The sequence below is a fragment of the Salvelinus namaycush genome, chromosome 41 (assembly GCF_016432855.1).
Source record: "Salvelinus namaycush isolate Seneca chromosome 41, SaNama_1.0, whole genome shotgun sequence".
Classification (NCBI taxonomy): Eukaryota; Metazoa; Chordata; class Actinopteri; order Salmoniformes; family Salmonidae; genus Salvelinus; species Salvelinus namaycush.
The window spans coordinates 21,854,886-21,880,887 of NC_052347.1; the positions used below are offsets into that span (position 1 = coordinate 21,854,886).

At 43.1% G+C, this 26,002-nt stretch overlaps 4 protein-coding genes across 7 annotated transcripts; 3 read left to right on the top strand and 1 right to left on the bottom strand.

Moving 5' to 3' along the window:
- The first annotated feature begins 3,191 nt into the window (after positions 1 to 3,191).
- LOC120033894 (circumsporozoite protein-like) lies at positions 3,192 to 7,851 on the top strand. Of its 2 annotated transcripts, XM_038980267.1 has the most exons (12): positions 3,192 to 3,354; positions 3,750 to 3,951; positions 4,087 to 4,119; positions 4,337 to 4,455; positions 4,584 to 4,692; positions 4,812 to 4,850; positions 4,944 to 4,997; positions 5,167 to 5,400; positions 5,552 to 5,658; positions 5,781 to 5,946; positions 6,046 to 6,124; positions 6,683 to 7,851. In XM_038980267.1, exons 1-12 carry the CDS (start codon positions 3,287 to 3,289, stop codon positions 7,561 to 7,563), a joined length of 2,091 nt encoding a protein of 696 aa, XP_038836195.1. In that variant the 5' UTR covers positions 3,192 to 3,286; the 3' UTR covers positions 7,564 to 7,851. The 2 variants fall into 2 exon arrangements, with proteins under 2 accessions (XP_038836195.1, XP_038836196.1); XM_038980268.1 differs by lacking the exon at positions 3,192 to 3,354 and having other exon boundaries at positions 3,860 to 3,951; positions 4,087 to 4,231.
- A 1,669-nt stretch (positions 7,852 to 9,520) lies between these two features.
- LOC120033895 (elongin-B-like) lies at positions 9,521 to 13,074 on the top strand. 3 transcript variants are annotated; one of them, XM_038980269.1, is made up of 4 exons: positions 9,521 to 9,625; positions 11,062 to 11,196; positions 11,317 to 11,464; positions 11,712 to 13,074. In XM_038980269.1, exons 1-4 carry the CDS (start codon positions 9,554 to 9,556, stop codon positions 11,822 to 11,824), a joined length of 468 nt encoding a protein of 155 aa, XP_038836197.1. In that variant the 5' UTR covers positions 9,521 to 9,553; the 3' UTR covers positions 11,825 to 13,074. The 3 variants fall into 3 exon arrangements, with proteins under 3 accessions (XP_038836197.1, XP_038836198.1, XP_038836199.1); XM_038980270.1 differs by having other exon boundaries at positions 9,522 to 9,625; positions 11,356 to 11,464; XM_038980271.1 differs by lacking the exon at positions 9,521 to 9,625 and adding an exon at positions 9,638 to 9,694.
- Positions 13,075 to 16,916: 3,842 nt separating this feature from the next.
- On the bottom strand, positions 16,917 to 18,378 carry si:dkey-66i24.7. The gene is made up of 2 exons (XM_038980772.1): positions 18,136 to 18,378; positions 16,917 to 17,882 (listed from the first exon to the last, which is right to left on the bottom strand). The coding sequence occupies exons 1-2, from the start codon at positions 18,224 to 18,226 to the stop codon at positions 17,281 to 17,283; spliced, it is 693 nt and encodes a 230-aa protein (XP_038836700.1). The 5' UTR covers positions 18,227 to 18,378; the 3' UTR covers positions 16,917 to 17,280.
- Positions 18,379 to 18,657: 279 nt separating this feature from the next.
- On the top strand, positions 18,658 to 25,933 carry armc5 (armadillo repeat containing 5). The gene is made up of 8 exons (XM_038980795.1): positions 18,658 to 18,953; positions 19,148 to 19,653; positions 19,785 to 19,820; positions 19,875 to 20,013; positions 21,505 to 22,399; positions 22,506 to 23,476; positions 23,578 to 23,710; positions 23,804 to 25,933. The coding sequence occupies exons 2-8, from the start codon at positions 19,246 to 19,248 to the stop codon at positions 25,293 to 25,295; spliced, it is 4,074 nt and encodes a 1,357-aa protein (XP_038836723.1). The 5' UTR covers positions 18,658 to 18,953; positions 19,148 to 19,245; the 3' UTR covers positions 25,296 to 25,933.
- Positions 25,934 to 26,002: the final 69 nt, after the last annotated feature.

Consider the following 26,002-nt stretch of genomic DNA (forward strand, 5'->3'; position numbering starts at 1 on the left):
GGGTTGAATACTTATTGACTCCAGACATTTCAACTTTTCATTTTTCATTTGTAAACATTTCTAAAAGCATAATTCCACTTTGACATTATGGGGTATTGTGTGTGTGTGTGTGTGTGTGTGTGTGTAGGCCAGTAACATCTCAATTTAATCAATTGTAAATTCAGGCTGTAACACAAAATGTGGAAAAAGTCCAGGGTTGTGAATACTTTCTGAACACTCTGTAGTTTTTCGTCAATGGGAAAATGCGGGACAATGCTGTCCAAGCAAGGGATAGCATCGGCACGTTGGGGCTAGCCTGTGATACAGTATAATAACTAGTACCTTTGCGGTTCAGGAAGATCAGGTGTAGTGCAACAATTGTGACACATGAGGCTGTGTTTCCCATTTGTGAAACTGTGAGGGAAAACCAGGTTGAGGAGGTTACTAGGTCAGGGTTGGGCAGAGGGTCTGGCTAGCTCCCATGATGAATTATTATGATAGGCTTGTTGTTAGTGGGAGAAGGGTTACTTTGGTTTGATTCGGTTTAATTATCGAATCCGCAGTTGGGGAAACAGCACCACTGTTCGCCCCAGTGTCTTTAATATTGTTTAATATTAATATTTAATATTGTCCGGCAGCGTGGTAAAATAAATTGCAGTACATATTCTGCTGTTCTATTGTGCGTACAATGATTTCCGAGGGGGAAAAAACAGTTTGTTTGCATTAACTTTTTTGATGTTGTAATATGCCAAATGGACGTGGTAGTTTCACCAATTTAAGGATTCTAGCTTTTAAAGGAGCAATTTGAAAAACAACAACCGTTTGGCTGCCCCGCCACTTGTTTTGGCAAAATAGTTGAGGGATGGGGCTGGAGAAATTGAACCACTCAAATTCATGAGATCAAACTGATAGTTTTAACCATGTTTTGAAGCTATACAGTGTTTGTGTACAATTACATTGTTAACTAACAATTGATGAAAAACTAACCAGTGAACTAATGTAAAATATACTGTCTGTAAAATGTATATAGGATGTAGAAGCCTAAGTATTGTTGTCCATTAGTTTACACCAATTAGGTGGTAGGGTTAGGGGAAAATATTATATTAAAAAAAAATATACGTACATAAAGTGATGTATATTTACAAAACATTTATATATGGGGGATTGGAAATGGGCCAGACAATTACATTGATAGAAACCACAATCTATCTGCAATATTAAAGATCTTCCCCCCCAAAAAACATTTAGTTAAATAAGTTTTTATGCGCAGTAGAATTTTGAAATGGAAGTTATGGAACTCCCTCACATGCTTCTGTTATGGGGGAAATGTCCACAATAAAACTGACATTAAATGTGTTAGAGCATTGAGCCAGTATCTGAAAGGTTGCTGGATCGAATCCTAGAGCTGACAAGGTAAAAATCTGTTGTTCTGCCCCTGAACAATGCAGTTCCCCGGTAGGCCGTCATTGTAAATAGGAATTTGTTCCTAACTGACTTGCCTAGTTAAATAAATCAAGTAGCCTATTCATTTCTATGCCTATGTAGGCTACTGTAGCCTACCATTTGATACAATAAATATGTTGAAATGATATCACTGGAGTCATTGCAAATCAATTTGTGCCACTTGTGTAGTCTACCTGGAGCTGGCAAACTGATTTAATAAATAGCCTATAACTTCAGTGTATTGTTGTTGTAGCCTTGTATTATTAATGTCCATGTTTGGTTAATGAAATTGGAAGTTATCAATTGTGTGTCATCGTCGCAGTTCTATCGCAATTGCCGATCAGCTGTTATTAGAATGCATTAGATTGAGGGTAATAGTCTGTCAGATTAGGTTACAGATATAAAAAATGTATAAAAACCACTGACTGTTGTTGACAAGCATAGGCCTATTCAATTCATATCCATGTTATTAATATTTGATTCAGTGATTGAAATTATAACCACATCCTCAGTAGCCTATTCCAGAAGGGAAAGTTCCTACATTGAAATCGCCTCCCTATGCATGTTGAATAAATTAGTCTGACAATTTGAACTAAGCAAGCTGCTAAATCGTTCATTTTACATCTTGCCTAGGTTACTGTAGGCGATCTGAAATTAGATGTAGGCATATCAGGGGCTGTAGTCTATCTGCATCTAGCTAACCAAACTAGGACAAAGTTTAATTACAATCATAAACCCTTATTTTAGTTAATAGGTCTAGCCTATGCCTATTGAAATGACTAGTCAATCTCCCAAATAGACCATTTATAACGGTTTTTAGTCTTAACATCTGGCACATAATGTCACAATTGCCAGAAAATTGCCTAAGTTTACAATTATTAATTCATCCAAGTGTTTCTAGCATAGAGATTTCGAGATCCTCTGTCCAACTTTCATCCCTCAAACTCTCCTGTTGGATTTATCTTTAGTTATGCACATGGGTTGTTCAAGCCCTGAATGCTGATTGGCTTAATGTGTCGCATATCAGACCATATACCACAGGTATGACCAAATAATTGTTACTGTTCTAATTGCGTTGGTAACCAGTTTATAATATCAATAAGGGACCTCTGGGGTTTGTGGTATATAGCCGATATACCACGGCTAATTGCTGTATCCAGGCACTCCACGGTGTGAGTGACAAAGAACAGCATTTAGCCATGGTATATTCGCCATATAGCCTACCTCACCTCCCATGGCCGTATTGCTTAATCATAGCAGTCAAATGAGTTCAATCGTCATCCATTGATGGAAAATTATCTGTCGATTTTAATGAGGGCGAATTATACTTTCTCTTGAGATATATTTAAATTCCTTTATTAGTTACTTTAGCAATCAAGAATTTTGATGACAACCCGAATTGTTCTTCTTACGTCGTTACAAATACGTTGATATTCCTTCTTAATTTGCGCGATAATGTGACGCAAATTTTTTGGGGGGCTAAATGTGGCAACTCCCCTTGCTGCAGAAAAAACATGTTGGGCTAGTTTATAGGCCTTGTGTGCGGGTTTTAAATAGTCATTGGTCTAGAAATGTCAGCTGAACCTGGCAACCGTGAATAGTGGCGTTTATGTAGACGTAGATGGTGCATTTTATATTTGCCCATTCTGTGAAGAACATTTGCAATTCACACTCCGACCTGTGAAAGGCAGCAATACGCAACAAAGCGTGTAGTCTGCCAGAAAACTACACGAAGAAGAGCAACAACCCCCCCCCCCGTGTAAAAAACATTAACATCCGGCAGCATCATCATCACCTCTGAGAACGTTTAGCTAGCTAGTTGTGCCTCGTATTTTATATTTGTTCATTTCACACAGAGACAAAAATGCCAACACTGTGTTCAGCATACAACTGCAAAAATCGTGGTCCCAAAGCTGATGTAGGATTTTTTAGGTACGTTTTACCGTCTTACTCGAGACACACGTTAACACTATTAGCCGTGGTATTTTGGCAATATACCACATACCCCAGAGGTGCCTTATTGATATTATAAACTGGTTACCAACGTAATTAGAACAGTAACAATTATTTGGTCATAACTGTGATGCCTATTACGGGGTACGGTGGCTAGCTATTGTTAGCTAAAGTAAAAGTTATAGCTAGCTAGTACAAATAACGTTAGTGTGCAGGAGAAACCCTATGACAAAAAAGCTTAATTAGCTAGATTATATGTTCTGTTGCGATACTGTTCTCTTATAAATATACATAAATCATTTAAGGATTTACTGTTCATCATTTGATACTTTTGTGATACCAATTTGCTGGTGTATTAATGTTTCTGGTAACAGTTTCCCCAAAAATGACCCTGAAAGACGCAAGCGATGGATTATTAATATGAAGTGGAAAGACTGGAATCCGCAACACCACCACCGTGTGTGCTCCATTCACTTTGAAGACAAGTACATTTGCCGGATGGACAAACGTCAACGTCTCACGCCAGACGCAGTCCCGACCATTTTTGACTTCCCAGAGAACTTTCAAAAGAAAAAGGTACGCTGCAACCAAAAATGTATCTAGCGAGATACATCCCAAAGTCAGAACTCACTACACAAATAATACTGTTTATGATAACTAGATGTACAATATTTTAACGTGTGATTTAAATTAAATGTGTTCCTTCTACAGGCATCCATCCACCCACAGAGTAGAAGAGCCAGGGTAAGGCACTGGAAGAGGCTAATAACTCCTTGGCTGTATTTGGCATCACACATTGCACATTAGTGTCCATCTTGGTATTGCATTTGATGTAACTCAGCTAAGTTTTCACTTGGTAAGTGAAGCATTGATATGTAAATGCATAGCTTACACACGGTACGTTTAAAGTACATGCGTCCACGCAATAATAGTGGTCATTATCTTTGTTTTTGGCATGCAGAGTGATGGGTTGCCAGAGAAGTATGCTGCTGCCCCTGCTGTTACAGTGGCTGAACCGGTCACAGCACCAAGCCCCACCATCACATCAGAGACAAGCAAGCTGGCTAAAGACAATACTAAGTAAATAACCTCGTGAAAGTTAAATTAGCTCTTTTTGGAATGCACAACGTCACTGTAGAGCAGTATGGTTTCTACCTGTGTTCTAGTTCTTGCTTTTTCAATTGTCAACTTCTATTTTGACGGATCAGAGCTCCAGAAAAAGTTACCTCTTCAAGTTGGTATATCCATGTAGATGAAGAAATCCAAATGGCTGAATCCCTCCCAGGTTTCTTCCACAGTGATTACTGTCTACCACACGTGAGTGGCTCTAGGTGGTCTGATTGGACTGTTGCTTTGCCAGATATACAGGGATTATGTACTGGGTTTTTGCATTATGTAGACATTTAATAACATTTTCCTCATATTGATCTTTGCAGAGTATTCGCTGGGGATTCAAAGATGATGTTGCCCCTAAGGTAAGTTGTTTGTTCACTGGAATAACCTGTAGCTTATGCTATATACCAATAGCTTATGCTAAGAATTTGATAAACAATGCACTTTATTTTCAGGTGGCATGTGAGAACATGGAGTTCCAACTTCCACCCCTCAAGCACATAATAGAGGTAATGAAGGATGTGTAAACATTCAGTCTCTAATACAGGGTTAGGGATAGAGCCTCCAAGTTGATCATTGATTCATTGGTCTGTTTTTTTCTAATATGTCTCACTCTGGATCGAAAACCAATAAGTGTCATTAAAACAGTACTATACATTGTCTCCCATTCTTACCCAGATCACAGAGGCATGGGAGTGGCTGGGTATGGACATTAGAGGGCCACTGCCCCTAACACCGAACGGACACCAGTACGTTCTGACCTTGACAGACTTCTACTCCAAATGGGTGGAGGCCTTCCCCCTGAGAGGTTGTAGCTCTACTGAGGTAGCACAGCATGTAGCTGAAGTCATCTCTCACTTTGGCTTCCCTTTTGGAATCCTTGTTCGACTAAAGAGGAAGTTTACCAGTAAGGTGAGGCAAAATATATTTTGTCACATACTTACTGTTACACATACCTTGCAACAATCTTGAGGTTGGTTTATATATGCACTAGCGTTTAATAGGTCCAGAGTGGTTCATTAGACAATCGTATGAGGTGTGTTTCCATTTATTCATGTTTTAGATCAACCTTGCCTTAAACAGTCATCTGAAGCTGAGGGGGTTCTCTCTCTTATACCGTCATCGGCAAGTTGGATCACTGGATCTGGCCACACAGACCCTGATCAGCAGGTTTGTGTTTTAGACTCATTCCTTTCTATGACTTAACTAGTTAAAAAAGGTGAAATTATATATATATTTTTAAATATGGAGTTTAATTTCATATTTGACCATGGTGACCTTCACCCCAACAGGATGGTGTCTGATCTTGTGAAGGACCATCCAGACAACTGGGATGTCTGCCTCCCTGCAAAGGTGTTCAGCCTGTGTTTCAAGGAGCACCCCAAGACCAAGCAGAGACCTTTCTCTCTGCTGTGCTGCAAAGGACCACAGCCGGTCACCACCCCCAGGGATCTGTCTGTAAGTTTACTCTGTAGTTATAGCTTAACTCTTATCATAATGGATTGCATTTCAATTGAATGGGTGTGTTTCTGCCTGTCCTTTTTATATTTTCTACAGTTCAGTCCTGCAGAGCTCAGAGAGAGTTCCTTTGCAATTCAGTCAAATCAAGAGGGTGGGCATGACACTGATCCGCAAGGTGAGCGCAATCCCTGTACAATACGACATATCACACACTGTGGTGATGGTTAAAGGGATACTTCAGGGTTTTGGGAACTTCTCCTGCGTCAGATGAACTTCTGGATATCATTTTTATGTCTCTGTGTCCAGTATGAAGGAAGTTAGAGGCAGTTTTGTGAGCCAATGCTAACTAAGTAAAAAAGGAAATTGTAATGTGATTAAAAACAATAACGATGCTGTTTATAAGGAGTACAAGTACTGAATCAATGTGCAGGGGTACAAGGTAGTTGAAGTAATACAATATGTATTATACAGGTAAACACTCTTGGTAAATAGTATGGTCTACAGCTTATCGTGAGGCATAACTCAGGCTAGCAGAACCTCGAGACTTACTTAATATTAGAGATTGCGCACCAGCTGTTAGTTCACTTTCCTAAAGAGGTTTGAGAATAACTTTGTCAACATATCTATTGTTCAAGTGAGTATTTAGTGTGTTAACTGTTCTAAATTGTAATTGTCTTATGTTAATAACATAATTGTAATTTGTTGATCATATTGTGTTTATCTGTTATTACAGACATGGTTGGCATTGAATCTGGAAAGGAAACAGCTGGAAAGAGCACTGTTACGAGGGTCTCCTTTTTAAGGAGCAACACCGAGAGTAACAACAACACTGACGGTAACACATATGGTCACCCGGACAGTCGCACGGACGGTCACCCGGACAGTCGCACGGACGGTAACCCCGAAGGTCGCACGGACGGTAACCCCGAAGGTCGCACGGACGGTAACCCCGAAGGTCGCACGGACGGTAACCCCGACGGTCGCACGGACGGTAACCCCGACGGTCGCACGGACGGTAACCCCGACGGTCGCACGGACGGTAACCCCGACGGTAGCACGGACGGTAACCCCGACGGTAGCACGGACGGTAACCCCGACGGTAGCACGGACGGTAACCCCGACGGTAGCACGGACGGTAACCCCGACGGTAGCACGGACGGTAACCCCGACGGTAGCACGGACGGTAACCCCGACGGTAGCACGGACGGTAACCCCGACGGTAGCACGGACGGTAACCCCGACGGTAGCACGGACGGTAACCCCGACGGTAGCACGGACGGTAACCCCGACGGTCGCACGGACGGTAACCCCGACGGTCGCACGGACGGTAACCCCGACGGTCGCACGGACGGTAACCCCGACGGTCGCACGGACGGTAACCCCGACGGTCGCACGGACGGTAACCCCGACGGTCGCACGGACGGTAACCCCGACGGTCGCACGGGCGGTAACCCCGACGGTCGCACGGGCGGTAACCCCGACGGTCGCACGGGCGGTAACCCCGACGGTAGCACGGGCGGTAACCCCGACGGTAGCACGGGCGGTAACCCCAACAACAACCGTAACACCAACAGTGAGCGATCCTCTGAAGAACATCATGCCATGGAAAACTGAATAATTGATTGGATGAGCGCTCTATCGGGGGTGTAGTTTTTATTTTATCATTTTGATTAGAAACACTTGTGTTTTATGGTTGTGTTTGGCTGGTGTACTGGGTCATGATTGTTACACAGGAGGATGATAGTAGGAGTTTATGAACCAACTGGATCAATTCAAAATCAGTCAAAACATCATGCATAGTAACATAGATGATGGAGTAGTGATAAGCTTATCCTAAAAGCAATTTCTTTATTTTACACTGTAAACTTTTTTTTTTTTTCCAGTAAATGAATCCAAACATGCGTTATTGTAGTACATTATTGTAGTATAGACATTTTCACCTTACATTATTGTAGCATATACTGTAGATATTTTCAATTTACCTGATTTTGGAAAAATCCACTTGAATGCTCCTCCAACTGGTAATTAGTAGTAGGAAATGTATCTATCATCCCTGAGCTCTGACTTCTCCCACATGCTGACCTCTGACGTCACATATTAAGGAAATTACCTCCATAACAGCATTTTCGGCAGTTAAATGCAACACAACATTATTTATAAAAAGCAATCTTGTTATTGTTTTTGAACACTTATTTGTTTACAATCATGATAGCTGTACTTTGTTTATGGTTGACACAGTTTATCGGCGAGTTCAAAGCTTGTGACTGTATTTAACTGGTATTTACGACTTCACAACGGGTAAATACTATCTTCCCCATTTGGTTATGAACGCAGGATTATTGAAGGAATGTTTTTTTATGCCTTGAATAAGAGACTGAACGATCAAAAAATGCATTTGTTTATACAAAGATACTTACATTATGAAGCATGCATTTATTATGGGTCTCTTCATTGTAGAGCATGCCGGTGTTGGTGTTTAACAAAATGTACAATTATGAAATATTCTCAAAACAAAGCTTGAGTTTTCACTTAACTGCACAAGTATCGCTTTCGTGCAGCTGGGGTGTAATTCAGTCCTCAGATTCTGTTGCAAAACGTTTTTTAAACGAAACAGAATTAACCTCCATTTTCCAATAGAATTTAACTGAATATGACCAATAAACTCTTGTTTTGGTTCTTAAATGGTAAACATCTCGACAACTTGTAGTTCTAAAACCCGGTAATGAGTTACCTCTGGTTGGGGAAATAATAGGGGTTTGGAATAAATGCCTAAAATAAGTTCTGAGGAGGTCTTATATATTTTGTAATATGAGATATCAGTCAGTTAACATGACCTTTTATGAATTATGAAGCGTTGTGCTTTATTTTTCATAAATTCACAGAAAGTGACGTAAACTGATGATTATCTCATAGAACAAAACGTTAGATTTCCTAAACCTGTGTTTACCACAGACCTTATCGGCGTTTATTCAAAACCGCCATTAATTTCCCCATAGGCTTTGGCTAACGAACCATGGCGGAGTTCGCAAAGATGGTTACCCCTTCTGCCTGTGGAGTGAGTTAATGCCTACAAAAATACGCCATTACTCGTTCTCTGAATACCCTCCGCTGTGTTATGGGTATGATCAGAGATATTAGAGAAAGGAGATAGAAATCCTATTGGGCAATGAATGAGGCACATATAACGACCCACCCAGCAGACTGTTGACCAATCGCGTTGACGTTGTCTTGCTTCGTCACGAAATCCCTTCCCAAAGTCAGGGTATGAATAGAGAACGTGCCTTTTTTTCTCCAAAGAACGCGATGTCACGATTCCAAAGGTATACATTACAGATAGCAAGTTAATTATCGCACATATCGGAAAATATTTGTAATGTTGTACTTCTTGTTGACAAAATGCATGCTAATGTTGAGTTTTTAGTTAGCAGCCAATTGACTCCCATTCACTCATTGAAGGAGAGCTCTCCTTGTCCAAGAATCGCCCAGAAGGCACCGCGCGGTCCATTGACGTAGCATGGGCAACGTACACAATGGTCGTTAATACGATTTCAATGGAGTTTCCTAGCTCATCAAAAGTATCTCTGGTGTTATACACCACTGTTGGATGAGAGCGTTTTGTGATTCTCGCAGTGCAGCGTGGGATAGCGGAGGCGCAACCGACCGACCGAGAGAAATGGTGAGTGAGGAAGAGATACATCTATTTTAAAACTGTGACTTGACATTCTTATGGCGTTTTGCTACTATGGTAAAGTAAATGTTGACATGTAGAAACCGTTAATTCCCTCCATTAAGACATATGGTGGGAAACAATTGATATGGATTCCTTTTGTTTCGCAGCATATTAAGCTAACGGTAACTAGCAAGTCAACAGTAGCTGTTTAACTGCAATCAGCGTTTTGTTTTAGTCTAACTTGACGAGCTAATTCTTGCTAAACGTTCACTGTCTGACTTGTTAAAAAGAAAGGAAACTAGCTAACTTATCTTAGATCTGTCTCATTTAGCTAGTTATCTAGCCTTGGTGACACTCGAACATACTTTCCATGTCCATAGAAACTAGGTTACGTTAGCTAGCTAGGTAGCTACTGCCCAGAGCTTGCTATTCGTTTGGTGTCAAGCGTACATTACCACACGTCAGTGAAGCATTGAGTGAATGGGCTAGCTAGCTAGCTAACGTTGGCTGGCATCTACTACTGTTAGCTAACTGAACAAGTCATGCAATATTACCTAGCTTTTTTTTTGCTGATTAGTTAGCTACACAAACATTCCATTTGCTATTTAATTAGTTAACCAGCTAACGTTATACAGTTCCCAGCTTGGTAGCTAAAGTCATTTGGACATTTTATATCCAGCATCGTTATGTAGCTAGCTAACAGTTAGCTAGCTACTAGCTTTGGAAGACAATGTTAACCAGTCAATGTTAATGAACTAGCTATTAAGTAACTGGTGGCAAGTATGAGCACATTTTACCTAAAGTCGACCGTGATTTTGTCAGTCAACCGAAATGTAGTATTTTCCTCTTCAAGTTAAGCTTAGTCTTTTCAAACATGGGTGGAACTGGGATTTACAGTTGGTGGTGCGGTCTTAACCAATTTACTTTGCATGATCCCCCAACCTTAAATGATGAAACCCTGTTTCTCCCAAATATTGAAGCCCATAATTTAACTGTACATTACCCACTATCCTCCAGCCCTACATGTTGTCGACATTATTGGGTCCGGCCCAGGCTTGAGGCCTTTAGAAAGATTAGAAAAGATGGCTCTCTAGCACTTCTAATGATGAACATGTGGGGCTGTCACCTGGCAGAAGCCTATGGTGGCAGATTTGGCTGCTGTTTGCTCAGTTTTCCCCTTTACTGAGATGTTAACATCAAACGGGTGCATTGGTTCAAGAAAGGCTTCCGCATATACAAATCATAGGCCATTGACTACTAGACAATGAATGAAATGTCAAGGGCTGCAGCACGTTTCACAGTCCTATTCCAGTGTTTCTTATTGTTCACTGGTCTGTTAGTTAGCTAGCAAACAGAGTAACGGCGTAGTGGTCCCTGGTACTAAAAGTTTGGGAAACTATTATTTTATTATGTCTTATCTCCCTAACTTGCTGTTGTCTTAGGATGTGTTTCTGATGATCCGGCGTCACAAGACGACCATCTTCACTGATGCCAAAGAGTCAACTACGGTCTACGAGCTGAAGCGCATAGTGGAGGGTATCCTAAAGAGGGCACCGGAGGAACAGAGGCTGTACAAGGTATATACAGTGCATACCCCTTGTGGAGGACAACTACAAAGTGGGGGAGTAAGATATGGCCAGGCCAATGAAAGTAATTTATTCTATTTGTATATATAAAATAATTTTCTTCTGATGTAGGAACTCCCCAAGTCTGCTCTGACATCTCTCTTGTATCAGGATGACATGTTGCTGGAGGATAGTAAGACTCTTGGAGACTGTGGCTTCACAAATCAGACAGCCAGACCTCAGGCCCCAGGGACTGTTGGATTAGCTTTCCGTCTCGGTGGTGAGTATACATTTTTCTGTTACGTAGTATCTGACCCATGTTTCAAAACATTCACTCTGTTTTATTCTGATGTTGAGCTGCAAGATATGGCTGTGAAATAGTTTGTTGTTTGATAGTTTAACAGAAACAAATTGCAACTTCCTTGCACCCTTAAGTTTATCCCTCTAATAATGCCTCTTGCTTCCTCTGTTTCCCTTTGATACTCTTTACTCTCTCCTTATCAAACAAATCTCTCCCTCTCTTTCAGATGATGCATTTGAGCAGCTGAGGGTTGAGCCCTTCTCCAGCCCCCCAGAGCTTCCTGACGTCATGAAGCCTCAGGACTCTGGCAGCACAGCCAATGAGCAGGCCGTGCAGTGAAGGAAGGAAGGAAGGAAGCAGGCAGGGAGGGAGGGGCGGGGGATCTGGGAAGTGGTGCTTTGGATTAGGTAGGCCGGCTTTACAGACTGCTTTAGGGTAACATGCGAGTGTACCTGTGAGATCTTTAACTTTGCAGGAAGAACATGAATTCCCTCTCACACAGAGGGGAGTATTTTCATGTTATTCCTGAACTAGGCTCACGCATGTGTAGATTCACTCACAAGATCCCTCAACAAACATTTCTAATTTGTCAGGCCACTGTCAGTAAGGGGGTTGGGAAAAATGCATCATACCTCCTAATTTAATTCATACTAGTCTTTTGGGGAGGGTGTAGCCTTTCTTTTGGCTTTGGGTGGGGATTTGCGAAGGGAGTGGCTATTACATTTTTAGAATGCCCTCTTGCTGATTGCATTGTTTTTCTTTATTCAATATTAATATTACAATTTAGCGTTTTTTAATTACTCCTTGGGGTGGTAGTAAGTATGTGGAGCAACAAAGGGTTTGTTATTAGCTTATCTAGATAACATGCGCATGAATGGATCTGAAATAAACACACAAACATGTTGATGCCATGACATAAAATGTATAGCAGAACACATGTACTTGCACACACGGATGGACACACACAGAACGGTGTGAAGATTTACAATCGTCAGTTTTTATTTCAGTGTAAAGGTATTAAGGTTTCCCACTATCTGGTTTTTGTTTGCTTGTTTCTTTACTTTTGAACCTTTGCACTGGAGTTCCTGTAATTTTTTCTTCTTCTTGATTCTCTATACAAAACTGTACCAATTTGATCCCTATCCCCCAAATTACACTCCCCCAAATTACACCCCCCCCCCCCCCCCCCCCTATTTTTTGGGGCTGAAGTGTAAATGGAAACCTTCAGTGGAAAGAGACAGGAATCACTAATCTTTTGTGATAAACAAGCATGAAGGTACAAATTACTGGTGTTGAATTGAAATGGGTGTAAACGGTCTCAATTAGATTCAACAACCTGACTTTGGGGTGGTTGTCATGCCCTTTAAGATATGATGGAACTGGTTCACCAACAAGCTCTTTTAAAAACAGGACTTTATGAAACAAGCAACACCTGTAATTGTCTTGAGTTGACATAAAAAGAATACATTTTCTTTGTCACCTCCTGTGTGGTATATTGTTAATGGACTCTGTGAAATGCTTTTGTGCCATTCACTTTACTTGGTATTTGTCATTCATATGGTGAAATAAAATCAGTTTGGTGAAATTGCCAGGATTGTATGGTAGTGTTATACTATAGCCAGAAAGAGGTGAGCTCTTGCACTAGCTTAATCTATTAAGATAGCTACAGCAGGAGAATGTGTTTGTAGCAGGCTGGATGAGAGCTAGTCAAATATGTAGCTAGCTCATTTATTTGGATAAAGGGTCAGGTAGGTAACTTTATTAATCTACACGATTTAGGATGAAGTGGATTAGCGAGTTAGCTATAACACAATAATAGCCAATTTATTAGTTACCTTAATATTTGTTAATAAATTACCTTGGTAAAATGTTTAGATGGCTAGCTAGCCTGTAATTTAGTGTGTTGGCTGAACAAGCATGGCCGTTTGCATCAACTATATTTAAATGAATTAACTAAACATCAGTAAATACGGGATTTTAGCATATTTTCGGTGGTCCTCGATCGTTTTGGTGGTCCACTCCTCTTTCGTGATAAAGGTACACATTACTGTCAGAGTCAACAATCTGACTGTTGTGGTTGTCATTCTCTTAAGATATGATGGAAATAGTTTGCCAACATGCTCTTTTAAAAACAGGACAACCACAAAGTCCTTTTGTTGACATACAAACAATACATTTGTCAGCCCCTGTGTGGTATATTGTTATTTCTTTCGTTAATGCACACTATTCTGTGAAATGCTTTTGTGCCATTCACTCTGTCATTCATATGGTGAAATAAAATCCGTTCAGCAGTAAAATTAGGAAATGTTCAGGATTTTATGATAGTGTATTATACTACCGCCAAAAGAGGGTGATGTCTTGCACTTTTTTTTACTGTATTACGCTAGCTACAGCAGAATATATTTCCCAGAGCCTGTAAGGATGGGCATTGGCAGTTGAATCCGAATAAAGGAGTTAATTGAGTTTAGTTTATTCTAATTATTTGAGCTGATAAAGCCAAAACAGTAGGTGGCAGCATGCACCTATAGCATTTTTCTTCGTACCCAGTGGTGTCAAGTACTTAAGTATAAATACTTAAGTTCTACTTAAGTAGTTTTTTGGGGGGTACTGTACTTTACTATTTATATTTTTGGCAACTTTTACTTTGCTACATTCCTAAATCAAAATAATGTACTTTTTACTCCATACATTTTCCCTGACACCCAAAAGTACTCTACATTTTGATAGGAAAATGGTCCAATTCACACACTTATCAAGGGAACATCCCTGGTCATTCCTACTGCTTCTGATCTGGCTGACTCACTAAACACAAATGATTCGTTTGTAAATGTGTTGGAGTGTGCCCCTGGCTATCTGCCAATAAGAATTGTGCGATCTGGTTTTCTTAATATAAGGAAGTTTAAATAATTGATACTTTTACTTATGATACTTAAGTACAATTTAGCAATTCCATTTACTTTTGATACTTAAGTATATTTAAAACCAAATACTTTTGTAGTATTTTACTGGGTGGCTTACACTTTTAGTCATTTTCTATTAAGATATCTTTACTTTTACTTATGCATGACAATTGAGTACTTTTCCACCACCGCAATAGTTCGTACTGCAATAAAATCAAAGAAAGCAGACGACCCCGTACAGTAGATGGCGGCAATATACCAATAGGTGTAGTCTGCCATAAAACTTTAAAGATTCTATTTTTGTTTTTAGCAGGATGGATGAGAGCTAGCTAGCTAGACAGAATAAATATTTAGCTATCTAATTTATTTGCATCTCAGGTGTCGGGTATCTAACTAGCAATCTACACAATAACTGAGGTGGACATAGTGGATTAGCAAGCTACTTAGATATAACGCAATAGCCAATTTATAGTTACCAGTGTCTGTGATAATAAATTACCCTGTATTATACATTTTAGATCGCTAGCTAGCCTGTAATTTAGTGTGTTGGCAGACCAAGTTCTGAACAATCATGACATTATCCATAAACTATTTAAAGGAGTGAATCAGCAAAACAAATAAAATATTAAATACGGTATTCAGGATAACGTTACCGTTTCGGTGGTCCTCTATCAAACCTTTTCCACTGCGCTCAGCACCACGCACACGCATGGATAATAATTATGTTGAGTCGGCTGGTCGAGCTGTGCTCGAAATGATGCAGCGTGAATGGGAGCCTCTTTCTCAAGACGAACTGGAGCAACGATTGGACCGAGCAGTGGAAGAAATTCTGGAAGTTGACCTCCTAGCAAAGGTTCAGGACCAGCCTGGACCAATCTACCTCCTACTGTCTCAGCTGGTGGAAGAACCTCAACAGCAAAACCAAATTCGGTCAACAACAGAACCTACAACACTTCCTCATGTAGAAGAGGAGTCTGAATCTCAACAGTTAACTGATGCTGAGGAAAACGCTGCAGTTCAGGTAGCCTTCAGTAGGCCTACTTTTCTTCATTGTTGTGGCTTAATCTATTTTTCCATCCCCACACTAATGCAGATTTGAGATGACACCATTTGCTTCATTTGCTGTGCACAGATCTGATTTATGTTTCTTTTCATCTCTCAGTACATTACAGATCTCCTCCAGAATTCAAACTCAAGATACAATCAGAGCCGTATGGCAGGACGTGCCCGCTTATCCCTGTCCCTCACCCTCCTCTCCAAGCGCCTCAGCTATCGCTCTGTCTACCAGTTTCCGCCTGAAAAAAGGAAACATTCATAGGATCTTCTTTTCCTTTTGTGAGCGTGTGAACACACTTGAGGACCAACAAATTAGATGGCCGACTGGTATGTAGACTGCTGTTCAATGTGGATCAATTACAAGTGTTATACAAACTTTTTCAGCAGGGACCCCATTTTATCCGCCAGTATTTCTGGGGACCCCATTTTCCCCCCAATAATTTCTTGCCACCCCAAATCAGATGACAACCTTAAAATCAGTCAATTTAGATTTTTACATCAACAAATAACCTTCAATTAATTGCATTAATTTCAAAATGAAAAGGCATCAATACATTTACAATTTTTTGGGGGGGCGACCTCACTGCAGCCCCCCCCCCCCCCCCCCCCCGACGTAGAATATCACTGAATTACAATATCCTGAAATGTTCACCTTCAAACAATTGACACACTATTTACTCCATCACCCGTGTTTGTTTCTGGTCCTTCTCTCCAGGCATTGAGGCTGTTGAAAACCTCCCCCCTCTCCAGCCTGCTGGGGAAAGCCAAGGGCTTAGAAGAGAAGGGCGTCCCCAGGGTCCTGGGAGTCTTGGGGCACACCCGCATCCCCACCCGCCTGCCCATTGGCAAAAAGGATGTGGAGAGCATGGTGCCAGAGGTAAAGAGGATGAAGAAGGAGGCCCATCCCGACTCCTGGCTGAACCTGGAGCTGGTGTGTAACCATACAGGCAGGTTGATCCACTGCAGAATCAGCAAGGGATCAGACCTGGATAGAGCCAGTGCTCTGTGGGACAAACTCAAACAGCTCCCTGAGATGATGCCCCCAGGGACCTGCCTAGTGGCTCGAGTTGGATATCCAGCCTCTGCCCAGATATTAACCCTGTACGTAGTGGGTCGTGGCCCCAGGGGAAATCTTTACAACAGGTCCCTGGAAGCCCATTTTTACCTCCTGGACCAGGCTGTGGCTGACCTGAAAGCCAGGTTTGAAAGGCTCAGGTATTTGGACATGGGGAACTATGAAAGAGCCAAAGCAGTTGTCCTTACTGCTTGCATACTCCACAATGTATTTCTGGACATGGGGGAAGTGGTCAACGGATAGGTTGAGAGGGAGGCAGGGACACAGGAGGGAGAGGGGGAGGGTGATGAGGAGGGTGTGAGGAGAAGGAAGCCATCGCAGATTTGCTGTACAAAGAGTTGGATTCTGGAAGTACATAAAGTGATTTATAATTTTTGTGTTTGTATTGAGATAAACAGCATTTATATTGTATATTTTATTAAAAGGAAGAGTATCACAGCAATATCTTGTATTTTATACATATGTAGGATTATTTGTATCCTATGGCAGATCTATGTACAATGTGCCCTGTGTAGCCTTCTTCTCATTCACAGATATTACAGGGAATTCCTACAGTGAACTCCTTTGTCAAATGGTGTTATTACAGCATAATAAAAACGTATACAATGAAAAATCATGACAACACAAAGTAGCTGAATGGTTGAACGCTTAAGAAACATTTGCATGATGCAGTCTTTCATTCTATGCACAAGCTTCCATATATCACACAACATCCCAAAGTTTTTAGTTCAGTGAGAACTTCTTTGCTCTGGTGTGCTGTACTGCTACTCTGGCAGCTGGAAACTGTTGTTTTGACTGTGAGACAAACTGGAGATTGCACGGGCTAGATTATTGATGGCCTCTATCTTCCTCTCCTCCAGGGCCTTCTGCTGGGCCCACATGTTCATCTTCCTCTCCTGCAGCTCCATGTACAGCTGCAGGACATCCTGGGGGGGCCTGGAAGCAAAGGGCGCAGCTGTCAGGGAGGGTGTAGGGAGGATGGGGGTAAACCGCTTGCTGGCAATAGCCTTGCCCAGCTTGGTCCCGTTGAGTTTGGACCTGCGCTGTGCCTCGATCTCCTCCCGACTCTTCCCCAGAACCTCATGCATGGCCTTGAAGAACTCCCAGTGGACACTCTGGGCCCCCAGTCTCTTGGACCTCTCAGCGTTTTTCCTGTATGTGGCCAACATGTTACGCCACTTTAGATCACACTCATAGGCCTTGACTGTGACATCTGTGCTCCCAGCTGCCCTTAGCTTGGCAGTCACTCTCTCAGCCACTGTCTCCCACAGTTTCTTTTTCTTGCACACTGGCTGGTCAAAATCCTGGTCCATTTCGAGGCGGGTTTGGACAAGTTGCCATGTGGCTTGTAAAGTCCATACAAACTCTGGAGAAGGGAAGTTGATAAATGTGTATATATAAAAACAATATGATACAAATAAATGACATGTTTTGTTAAATGTTGTTTATTAAATTGTCATGTGTTTTCCTCGTAGCCCGTGTGTTTACAGAGACTTGCCCTATTGAGAAACTTTGAAAGCCAATTAAATTTATTCTGATAAATATCAGTGATCAACCACAAACTCATCGAGCTCCTCGCAAATAACGATGAATGCAATCTGATGACAAGTTGCACTGACCTGCTTTCGATTTATCTGGATCCAAACTGGACGCTGTTGGAGTTTCATCTCCTTCAACACTCTCTGTTACAACCGTCTCAATAACATCCATTGTGTTACTCAGTGACAATGAAATTTGCTTGAAGTAGGATATGACAAGCAATTCTAACCAATAATTTAACAACTCTGCTATGGCATGCGATTATTTTTTCCCCCGCATCAACTAAAACGATGAATATAACAACAACCCCATACTTGTTTCCAGCACCTCCCAGTGAGCGTAGCCATTGCATCGTAGAGCAATATGGAAAATGTAGTTTTTACAGTTCTAACGAAACAATATTTATTTTGCTTACTTAACAACAATCACCGGTTGCTATAGATATGGCTTTAAACGAGGAGTTATTTATTAATGTTTTGAGAAATGTTATTTTTCATAGAGAAATATTGCTTAATTCTGATAGTTGTAAAACAGCTGAGACTACAAGGCCCATGATTAAATAGAACGACCCACCCCTTCACACATCCCTCCCCCCGTTTCGTGGCGCCTCCTGTTTATCGTCCAGCTAAATGATGGCGTTAGCGGCTAGCTAAAAACGATTCTTCTTCGTTTGATTGAATTAATTATGTCGGTGGGAATAATTAGTCATTGCAAATACTTTATTACTCTTGAGATGGGACTAAAAACATAGCTTATAGCACTTGTGTTCGCACCATAACGCACCGTGATTGTTTGTTGGGCCTTCTCGCATACAGAGGCCTGTTTTTTTTTTAGGGAGTGGACGAGAGGTTTACAAACTTCAACTCCCAGCAGCATTGCTGAGAAGTGGGGTCAAAGGGTAATTTCTTCCACTTGTCATACCGGTATTTGTAGTATTTTTGTTTTTGGACAAACTTTGGAAATTGATTAAGATGAAAATACACTACAGATAATTTGTTAACCATGTTTAATACTGTATAACTTTATGATGTAGCCTAAGAAAAGTGAAATGTAAAATGCACAAAAATAATGATCCATATTTCTGCCCCTCAGTACCCCTGTCATCATCCATGTCGTCACTTTCTATCTGAAGTGACTTGTTAGTAAGGATAAGCAGAAGAGCAGGTGGGTTGGAGACAATTAGTGGCATCATGGCGTCAAAGTCAGTGCCAGGGATCCAGAAACATGGGACCTGTTTAGGCAACCCCAGAGAAGTGTCCTCAGCCTCCCCAGAGACCTCTCTGACCTGGTGCCTGTCACAGCTCTCTAAACCTGGGAGAGCAGCAGCCGAGGACCACAAGCCAGGCACTGCAGGGCCGGACACCAGTGGACACAGACAGCTGGACAAGAGGGTCAAAGCTGGGCAGTGGCGAGCACTGGTGGCCATCCGCACACAGCACATTAAAGGAGGAAGCAGTGGGATAGCTCGATTCCGAGGCCAGGGTGGACTGCGCACTCTCCTGGACCTGCTAAAGCACCCTGAGTGTTCCAGGAAGACTCTGGATCTGGTTCTCAGCATCCTGGCTAACTGCTGCACTGAGAGACAGACACGAGTTGAGGTGAGAGAGAAGGCTGTAGGACAAATCAGGGCTGCTACACATTTACATTGATTGAATATGAATGTTTAGTATGAAAAGTTGGACCGTGGTGACTTACATTATGATATTTAATGTTTTTCTCCCCTCTAAAGGTTAGGAAGCTTCATGGAATATCTATTGTGGGCAAGTGACTATCACAATACGTTTGAATCATTAATTTCACATGATGGTGAAAATTTCAGAAATGTAAGTTTGCTCTTCCTTTCTTAGTGGGTATTTTGAAGAAGAATGTAGCCATGGAGACGATCCAGAACAGAGCTGCCCGGGCCTTGGGGAACTTGGCCATGGACCCAGAGAGTTCCACACTTATCCACTCTGCCGGTAAGTTAATAAAATAAAATAAATAATTATAATAATATAATTATAATGATTTAGGCTGCCTGTGTCTGTCTGTACATCACTTTCTGATTTTTGTAGTACAGTACCAGTCCAAAGTTTGGACACAGGGTTTCTCTTTATTTGTACTATTATCTACATTGTAGAATAAGAGGGAAGACATCAAAACTATGAAATAACACATATGGAATCACGGAGTAACCAAAAAAGTGTTAAACAAATCTAAATATATTTTGTATTTTTTATTCTTCAAAGTAGCCACCCTTTGCCTTAATGACAGTTTTGCACACTCTTGGCATTCTCTCAACCAGCTACACCTGTCCTGTTGAAAAACAAATTATAGTCCCACTAAGCGCAGACCAGATGGGATGGTGTATTGCTGCAGAATGCTGTGGTAGCCATGCTGGTTAAGTGTGCCTTGAATTCTAAATAAATCACAGACCGTGTCACCAGCAAAGCACCATCACACCCCCTCCTCCATGCTTCACAGTGGGAACCACACATGCGGATATCATCCGTTCACCTACTTTGCGTCTCACAAAGACACGGCGGTTGGAACCAAAAATCTCACATTTGGACTCATCAGGCCAAAGGACAGATTTCCACCGGCCTAATGTCCATTGCTCGTGTTTCTTTGCCCAAGTCTCATCTTATTGGTGTCCTTTAGTAGTGCTTTCTTTGCAGTAATTTGACCATAAAGGCCTGATTCATGCAGTCTCCTCTGAACAGTTAATGTTGATGTGTCTTACTTGTACGCTGAAGCATTTATTTGGGCAGCATTTTCTGAGGCTGGTAACTCCTTAATGAACTTATCCTCTGCAGCAGAGGTAACTCTGGATCTTCCTTTCCTGTGGTGGTCCTCATGAGAGCCAGTTTCATCATAGCGCTTGATGGTTTTTGCGACTGCACTTGAAGAAACTTTTAAAGTTCTTGAAATTATCCGGATTGACTGACCTTCATGTCTTAAAGTTATATTAAAGACTGTCATTTCTCTTTGCTTATTTGAGCTGTTCTTGCTATAATATGGACTTGTTTTTTTTACCAAATAGGGTTATCTTCTGCATACACCCCTATTTTGTCACAACACAACTGATTGGCTCAAACGCATTAAGGAAAGAAATTCCACAAATTAACTTTAACAACGCACATCTGTTAATTGAAATGCATTCCAGGTGACTACCTCATGAAGCTGGTTGAGAGAATGCCAAGTGTGTGCAAAGCAAAGGGTGGCTATTTTGAAGAATCTCAAATATAAAATATATTTTGATTTGTTTAACACTTTTTTGGTTACTACATGATTCCATATGTGTGCTTTCATAGTTTTGATGTCTTCACTATTATTCTACAATGTAGAAAATAGTAAAAATAAAGAAAATCCCTTGAATGAGTAGGTGTCCAAACATTTGACTGGTACTGTATAAGTTGAACATTAGATTTTGTCCCTGAAAAATAATTGGTTTTCTGTTTTCGACACAGGTGGTGTTCCACTCCTGCTCCTCTGCGTCTCTCTCGCATCCGCCCCATCCCCTCCCTCTGATGACCCACTGGAAGCCCCTTCCTCTAAACTAGAGTGTGCTCAGTCGGCTGTCCGTGCCCTCCTCTACCTTGCAGACACCCCCTCAAACCGCCTTTTACTGCTCACCCAGGGTACTCTGACTGCTCTCGCTCCGCTCATTGCTCCAGAGTACCCTCTGGGGCTGAGGAGAGCAGCACTCCGGACCCTCCATGAGCTCACCAGGAGCTGTGGTGTAGAGTGTGCTAGAGAGGTGTCCCGATCTGGGGTTCTAGCTCAGCTAGGTGTCATGGCTTCGGGAGAGGCCGCTAAACCGTTTGAGGAGCTTGCGTTGAAAACCCTGGCCAACATGTGCACTCAAGGCTGCTTACGTCCTCTGGTGGGTTCCCTGGGGGTAATCCAGAAGTTTACAGAGGAGGTCAAGAAGGACGGCCTGAAGTCTGGAGTGTTCCTCAAGGCTCTCTGCTTATGCTGCAAAGAGGCAGTGAACCGGGCCAAAGTGAAGGAGAGCGGCGGTCTGGAGGTGTTGATTGGCTTCCTTGGTGTCCATCGGAGCCACCCCCTCGACCGATTGGTCATTCTGGCTTGTGTTGACTTTGTCTATGACGAAGCTGCCCTGGAACAGTTACAAGAATTGGGAATAGTCCCCTTGCTAGTTGCTCGGTTAGTGGAGCTGGCTAAAGGTGAGGAGCCATCTGCTGGGAAGATGGATGTGAGCCTCACCTCTACCATGTTTGCTTCAGAGCTGCTGTCTACGTCATGTTTCGACTCATTTGACTTCCCTCCCCCAGAGGGGAACAGGAAAGAGGAGATGGGGAAGGAGCATGTCCTTGGGTCATCCAGCTTTCTTAGCCTGAGGTGAGTGAACAGACTCACCTTTGCCCCCCTCTGGGTTTGTGCACCTGTGATTTATTTGAGTTTTGTAAAAATGGTTATCTGACCTGTCCTATTGCTGCTCCTCCAGGTCCTGGTTGGTGTCTGAGGGGTTGATCTCCTCTGAGGGGGATCTTCTTGACTCTCCTGGAGGCACGGAGGGAGATTGGGGGAGTCTTCATATCCCCTCTTCTTCTCCCCAAACCTCTTCCACTAACTGTCATTCCCCTTTAAAATGCTTATCTCCTACCCGCTCACTACCTTCCTCCACTCCCTTATCCGCACCCAAATCTCGGAGTCAATCCACCCCCTCTACCTCAACGAGTTCTCCAGCTCAGGTCCACATGTCATATCCCTCAAAAACTGCTGATCTGTCTCCCTGTGTCCCTCTGCCCTCCTCTACCTCCACCCCCCAAGCCCAGCCCAGCTCCTCTACCTCCACCCCCCAAGCCCAGCCCAGCTCCTCTACCTCCACCCCCCAAGCCCAGCCCAGCTCCTCTACCTCCAACCCCCGAGCCCAGCCCAGCTCCTCTACCTCCACCCCCCGAGCCCAGCCCGGCTCCTCTACCTCTTCTCTCCCTTCCCCCACTATCCCACCCCTCACTTCCGTCTCCCCATCCAAGTTCTCCTCCCCTCCACGGAAATGGCCACGTGTCCCCTCAACCACCCGCTCCAGTGTGGTGCCCCTCGACACCCCTCCCACAGTGTCCCGACCCCAGGCCTACCACCACCCCTACCACCCTGAGCCTTGGGCCCCAGAGTCTCCCATCCTGCTGCTGCTCTCACGCTTCTCTCACGCCACGGACCCCAGCGCTGCTCTGGTCAACTCAGGCATCATCTCTGGCCTACTGTTCTACCTCAGCCAGCATCAGGACCCCAGCGGCAGGTGCTTCCGCATGCTGTGCCGGCTGAGCTGCAACCCCAACTGTCTGCAGGCGCTGGTCAGGACTGGCTCAGTGGCTCTGATCCGCCACCACCTGGTCCAGAGAGGGAGTGACCCTGAGAGTTGGGGAGCTGGAGAGAGGCAGACTGATAGGGTCAAGGCCAAAGTGAAACAGCTTGGTAAGTTTAATTGATGTACTTGGTCATAAAGTTTGGTTTTTAGTTTGTGTATTGGTGCTGCTGTAACATTTGGGTATAATTTCTTGTGCATATGTCTTTAGGTCTTGCTCTGCTTAGTAATCTACGCGTTCAGTGTGAGTCTGGATTTGGTTCTGGAGTCCTGAGCCATGTAATGCTGTCAGGCTCAGAGTCAGACAAGCTGAACTGTGCCCTGTCTCTACCACTAATAAATGGGTAAGTCAAATTGTCTTGTGTGAAATGGCACTGGTGGAATGTTCTGAAATGTATACCAACTGTAATCTGACATCAACTTGTGTGCCCTAACAGTAACAAGGCTCTCTTGAAGAAACTTCTTCTCGACAACGGTGGTCTACTCTTGGCTCTGGAGCCCCTTGGATGTAATGAGGACGAGGAAGAGGAAGACCATCACACCAGTGAATGCCGACGACTCCTCTCAGATTGTCTCAACTCACCGCAACATGTCTCCGCCCCCCAGCTCCACTCTCTATATTTCTCCCTGCTGATTGGATGCCTCTCTAGTCTGATGGGTTGCCCCAAAACAGTACTGGCTAAAAGAAGGTGCAGGGTACTCAGTCCTATCAAACCCCTGTCAGTCTCACAAACCGGTAAAGCTTCACCCCCTCCCTTAAAAAAGCCTCGTCTGGTCAATATCTGTCCTTACAATGACTCAACCTTTGACCTCCTCTTCCTGCTGGACGATGGGAGCCAGGTGTCAGCCAATAGGGAAGCAGTGGCTGGGGCGGAGGGAACCGAGGTGGTGGGGTCAGAGTACTTCAGGGCCCTGTTGAGGGGGGGCTTTGGAGAAGCTCAAGGGAGAACTGGGGAGGCCATCCCCATCAGGGATGTGAGCCAAGGCATGCTGCTACCTGTACTGCACTATCTGCATGGCTGTCGCCTGAACAAGGACGGAGAGACTGCAGAGGAACAGGGGGATGAGATGGAGAGAGAAGGCAGAGGAGAGTGTCAGATTTTGGGATCCTTGGCCTCTGAAGGACTGGGTGTCTGGAGAGATGGGGCAGAAGAACCCTCACCAGAGGCACAGGGCTTCCAGAAGACCCCCCTAGCTGAGACGATGATGGGGGCCTGTAGGTTTTTGGTGACAGAGTTGCAGAGGGAGGTGGAGGATCTGTGTGTGTCTTTGCTGTCCTGCTCTGCCAAGAATGCTGGTCGAATTGCAGACGTTGGCAAAAAGCCTCCATCTAACATGGACCAATATGGGTCAGAGGGAGAGTCTGCTGATGAGAGCCTGGCAAACCGCACATCTGGACTAGAGTTGAGTGGTTCTGAGGGCCAGACAGACTCCTTGGCCCCCACAGTGACAGCAGGCCAGGCTGAGTCACTACATGGCTCTGGACTCCAACCCTGTCAGCAGACAGAGGGTAGACGGCACTCTGCCCCTGGACCAGGCCAGAAGGGCAATAGTGGACCAAAGACAACCTCAGGACTGGAGACTTGTGTCAATCCACTGAAATCAAGTTCTGCCTCAAAGTGCTGCAAAAGACGTTTTAAACTGCGGAGTGTTTCAAACACACAGAAGGTTGCGGATTCTGTACAGGACTCTAAAGTTGGTCCTGGGAGATGGACCCTCCTACCACAGGTGTATTGGTTTTCCCAGCGGTACAGCTATCCTGGACTGGGCAGGGCCTGCCTGTCCCTACTACTGGGCTCTCAGGGCTCCTCCCAGCCCCGCCCTTCTTCCCTGGCTGCAGACTGCCTGCGCAGACTGGCCAGAGAGGCAGACTGTACAGAGACTCTGAAACGTGACCTAGTGAGTCTGGCCACCATGGCACTGAGCTGAGAGGGGGAGGGCTAGGAGGAAAGAGGGGTGTTGGTTGGTGATGGAGGTGAAGAGAGGATCAAATAGGAGATTATTAGGGATGGTATGAGATCATGTGATTGTCTCTCCAATGACACTGAAGTTAACGTTTGTCATTGTGAAAATGTATTTTATTTTCAAAAGTCTTTACAACATGATTAGCCTTCCTTCCTTGTGAATATCTGTCTTCGTCTCACAACAAATAACCTTTATATTCCAATATTGGTGTTTACAAAGTAATTGAAGTTTGAATTATTTTCTTCAGAATAGTACATTTATATTTAAAGAAGTCATGGGGCAATGTAAAGGGATGGGTTCTCAGACAATGAATCATGAGGAAATCAATTTTATCTCATGGTGCACTGTAAATTAAGTTGTAATATGCTAAATACTTTTGTTGCATGTAATGGTAACTTTTTTTTATATTTTCAGTTTGATTTTGAAATATACACAGATGTCCTGTATTGACTTGGATGAGTCTAATAATCAGGGTGGGACTGGGTGTTGTATATGCTGTAAATAAAGAGAACTTTAAGAGGAGCTGCAAGGTGAAGATAACAGACATCAGCTTTCACTCATGTGAATCCACGCTTCTCAATAAAGCTGTTTACATGTCTTTCTCTTTTGTCCTGTCTGAAAAGGCCTACTGTATCTAAAGGACAAGACAGATCAACACGAATGTTGGCCAT

Coding starts and splice junctions, on each gene's coding strand:
- LOC120033894 (XM_038980267.1), top strand. CDS start 3,287: ATGCCAACACTGTGTTCAGCATACAACTGCAAAAATCGTGGTCCCAAA. Junction 3,952..4,086: donor AGAACTTTCAAAAGAAAAAG/GTACGCTGCAAC, acceptor TTCCTTCTACAG/GCATCCATCCACCCACAGAG. Junction 5,947..6,045: donor CCACCCCCAGGGATCTGTCT/GTAAGTTTACTC, acceptor TATTTTCTACAG/TTCAGTCCTGCAGAGCTCAG.
- LOC120033895 (XM_038980269.1), top strand. CDS start 9,554: ATGAGAGCGTTTTGTGATTCTCGCAGTGCAGCGTGGGATAGCGGAGGC. Junction 11,197..11,316: donor AGGAACAGAGGCTGTACAAG/GTATATACAGTG, acceptor CTTCTGATGTAG/GAACTCCCCAAGTCTGCTCT. Junction 11,465..11,711: donor ATTAGCTTTCCGTCTCGGTG/GTGAGTATACAT, acceptor CCTCTCTTTCAG/ATGATGCATTTGAGCAGCTG.
- si:dkey-66i24.7 (XM_038980772.1), bottom strand. CDS start 18,226: ATGGATGTTATTGAGACGGTTGTAACAGAGAGTGTTGAAGGAGATGAA. Junction 17,883..18,135: donor TCCAGATAAATCGAAAGCAG/GTCAGTGCAACT, acceptor TCCCTTCTCCAG/AGTTTGTATGGACTTTACAA.
- armc5 (XM_038980795.1), top strand. CDS start 19,246: ATGGCGTCAAAGTCAGTGCCAGGGATCCAGAAACATGGGACCTGTTTA. Junction 20,014..21,504: donor CACACTTATCCACTCTGCCG/GTAAGTTAATAA, acceptor TTTTCGACACAG/GTGGTGTTCCACTCCTGCTC. Junction 23,477..23,577: donor GGCCAAAGTGAAACAGCTTG/GTAAGTTTAATT, acceptor ATATGTCTTTAG/GTCTTGCTCTGCTTAGTAAT.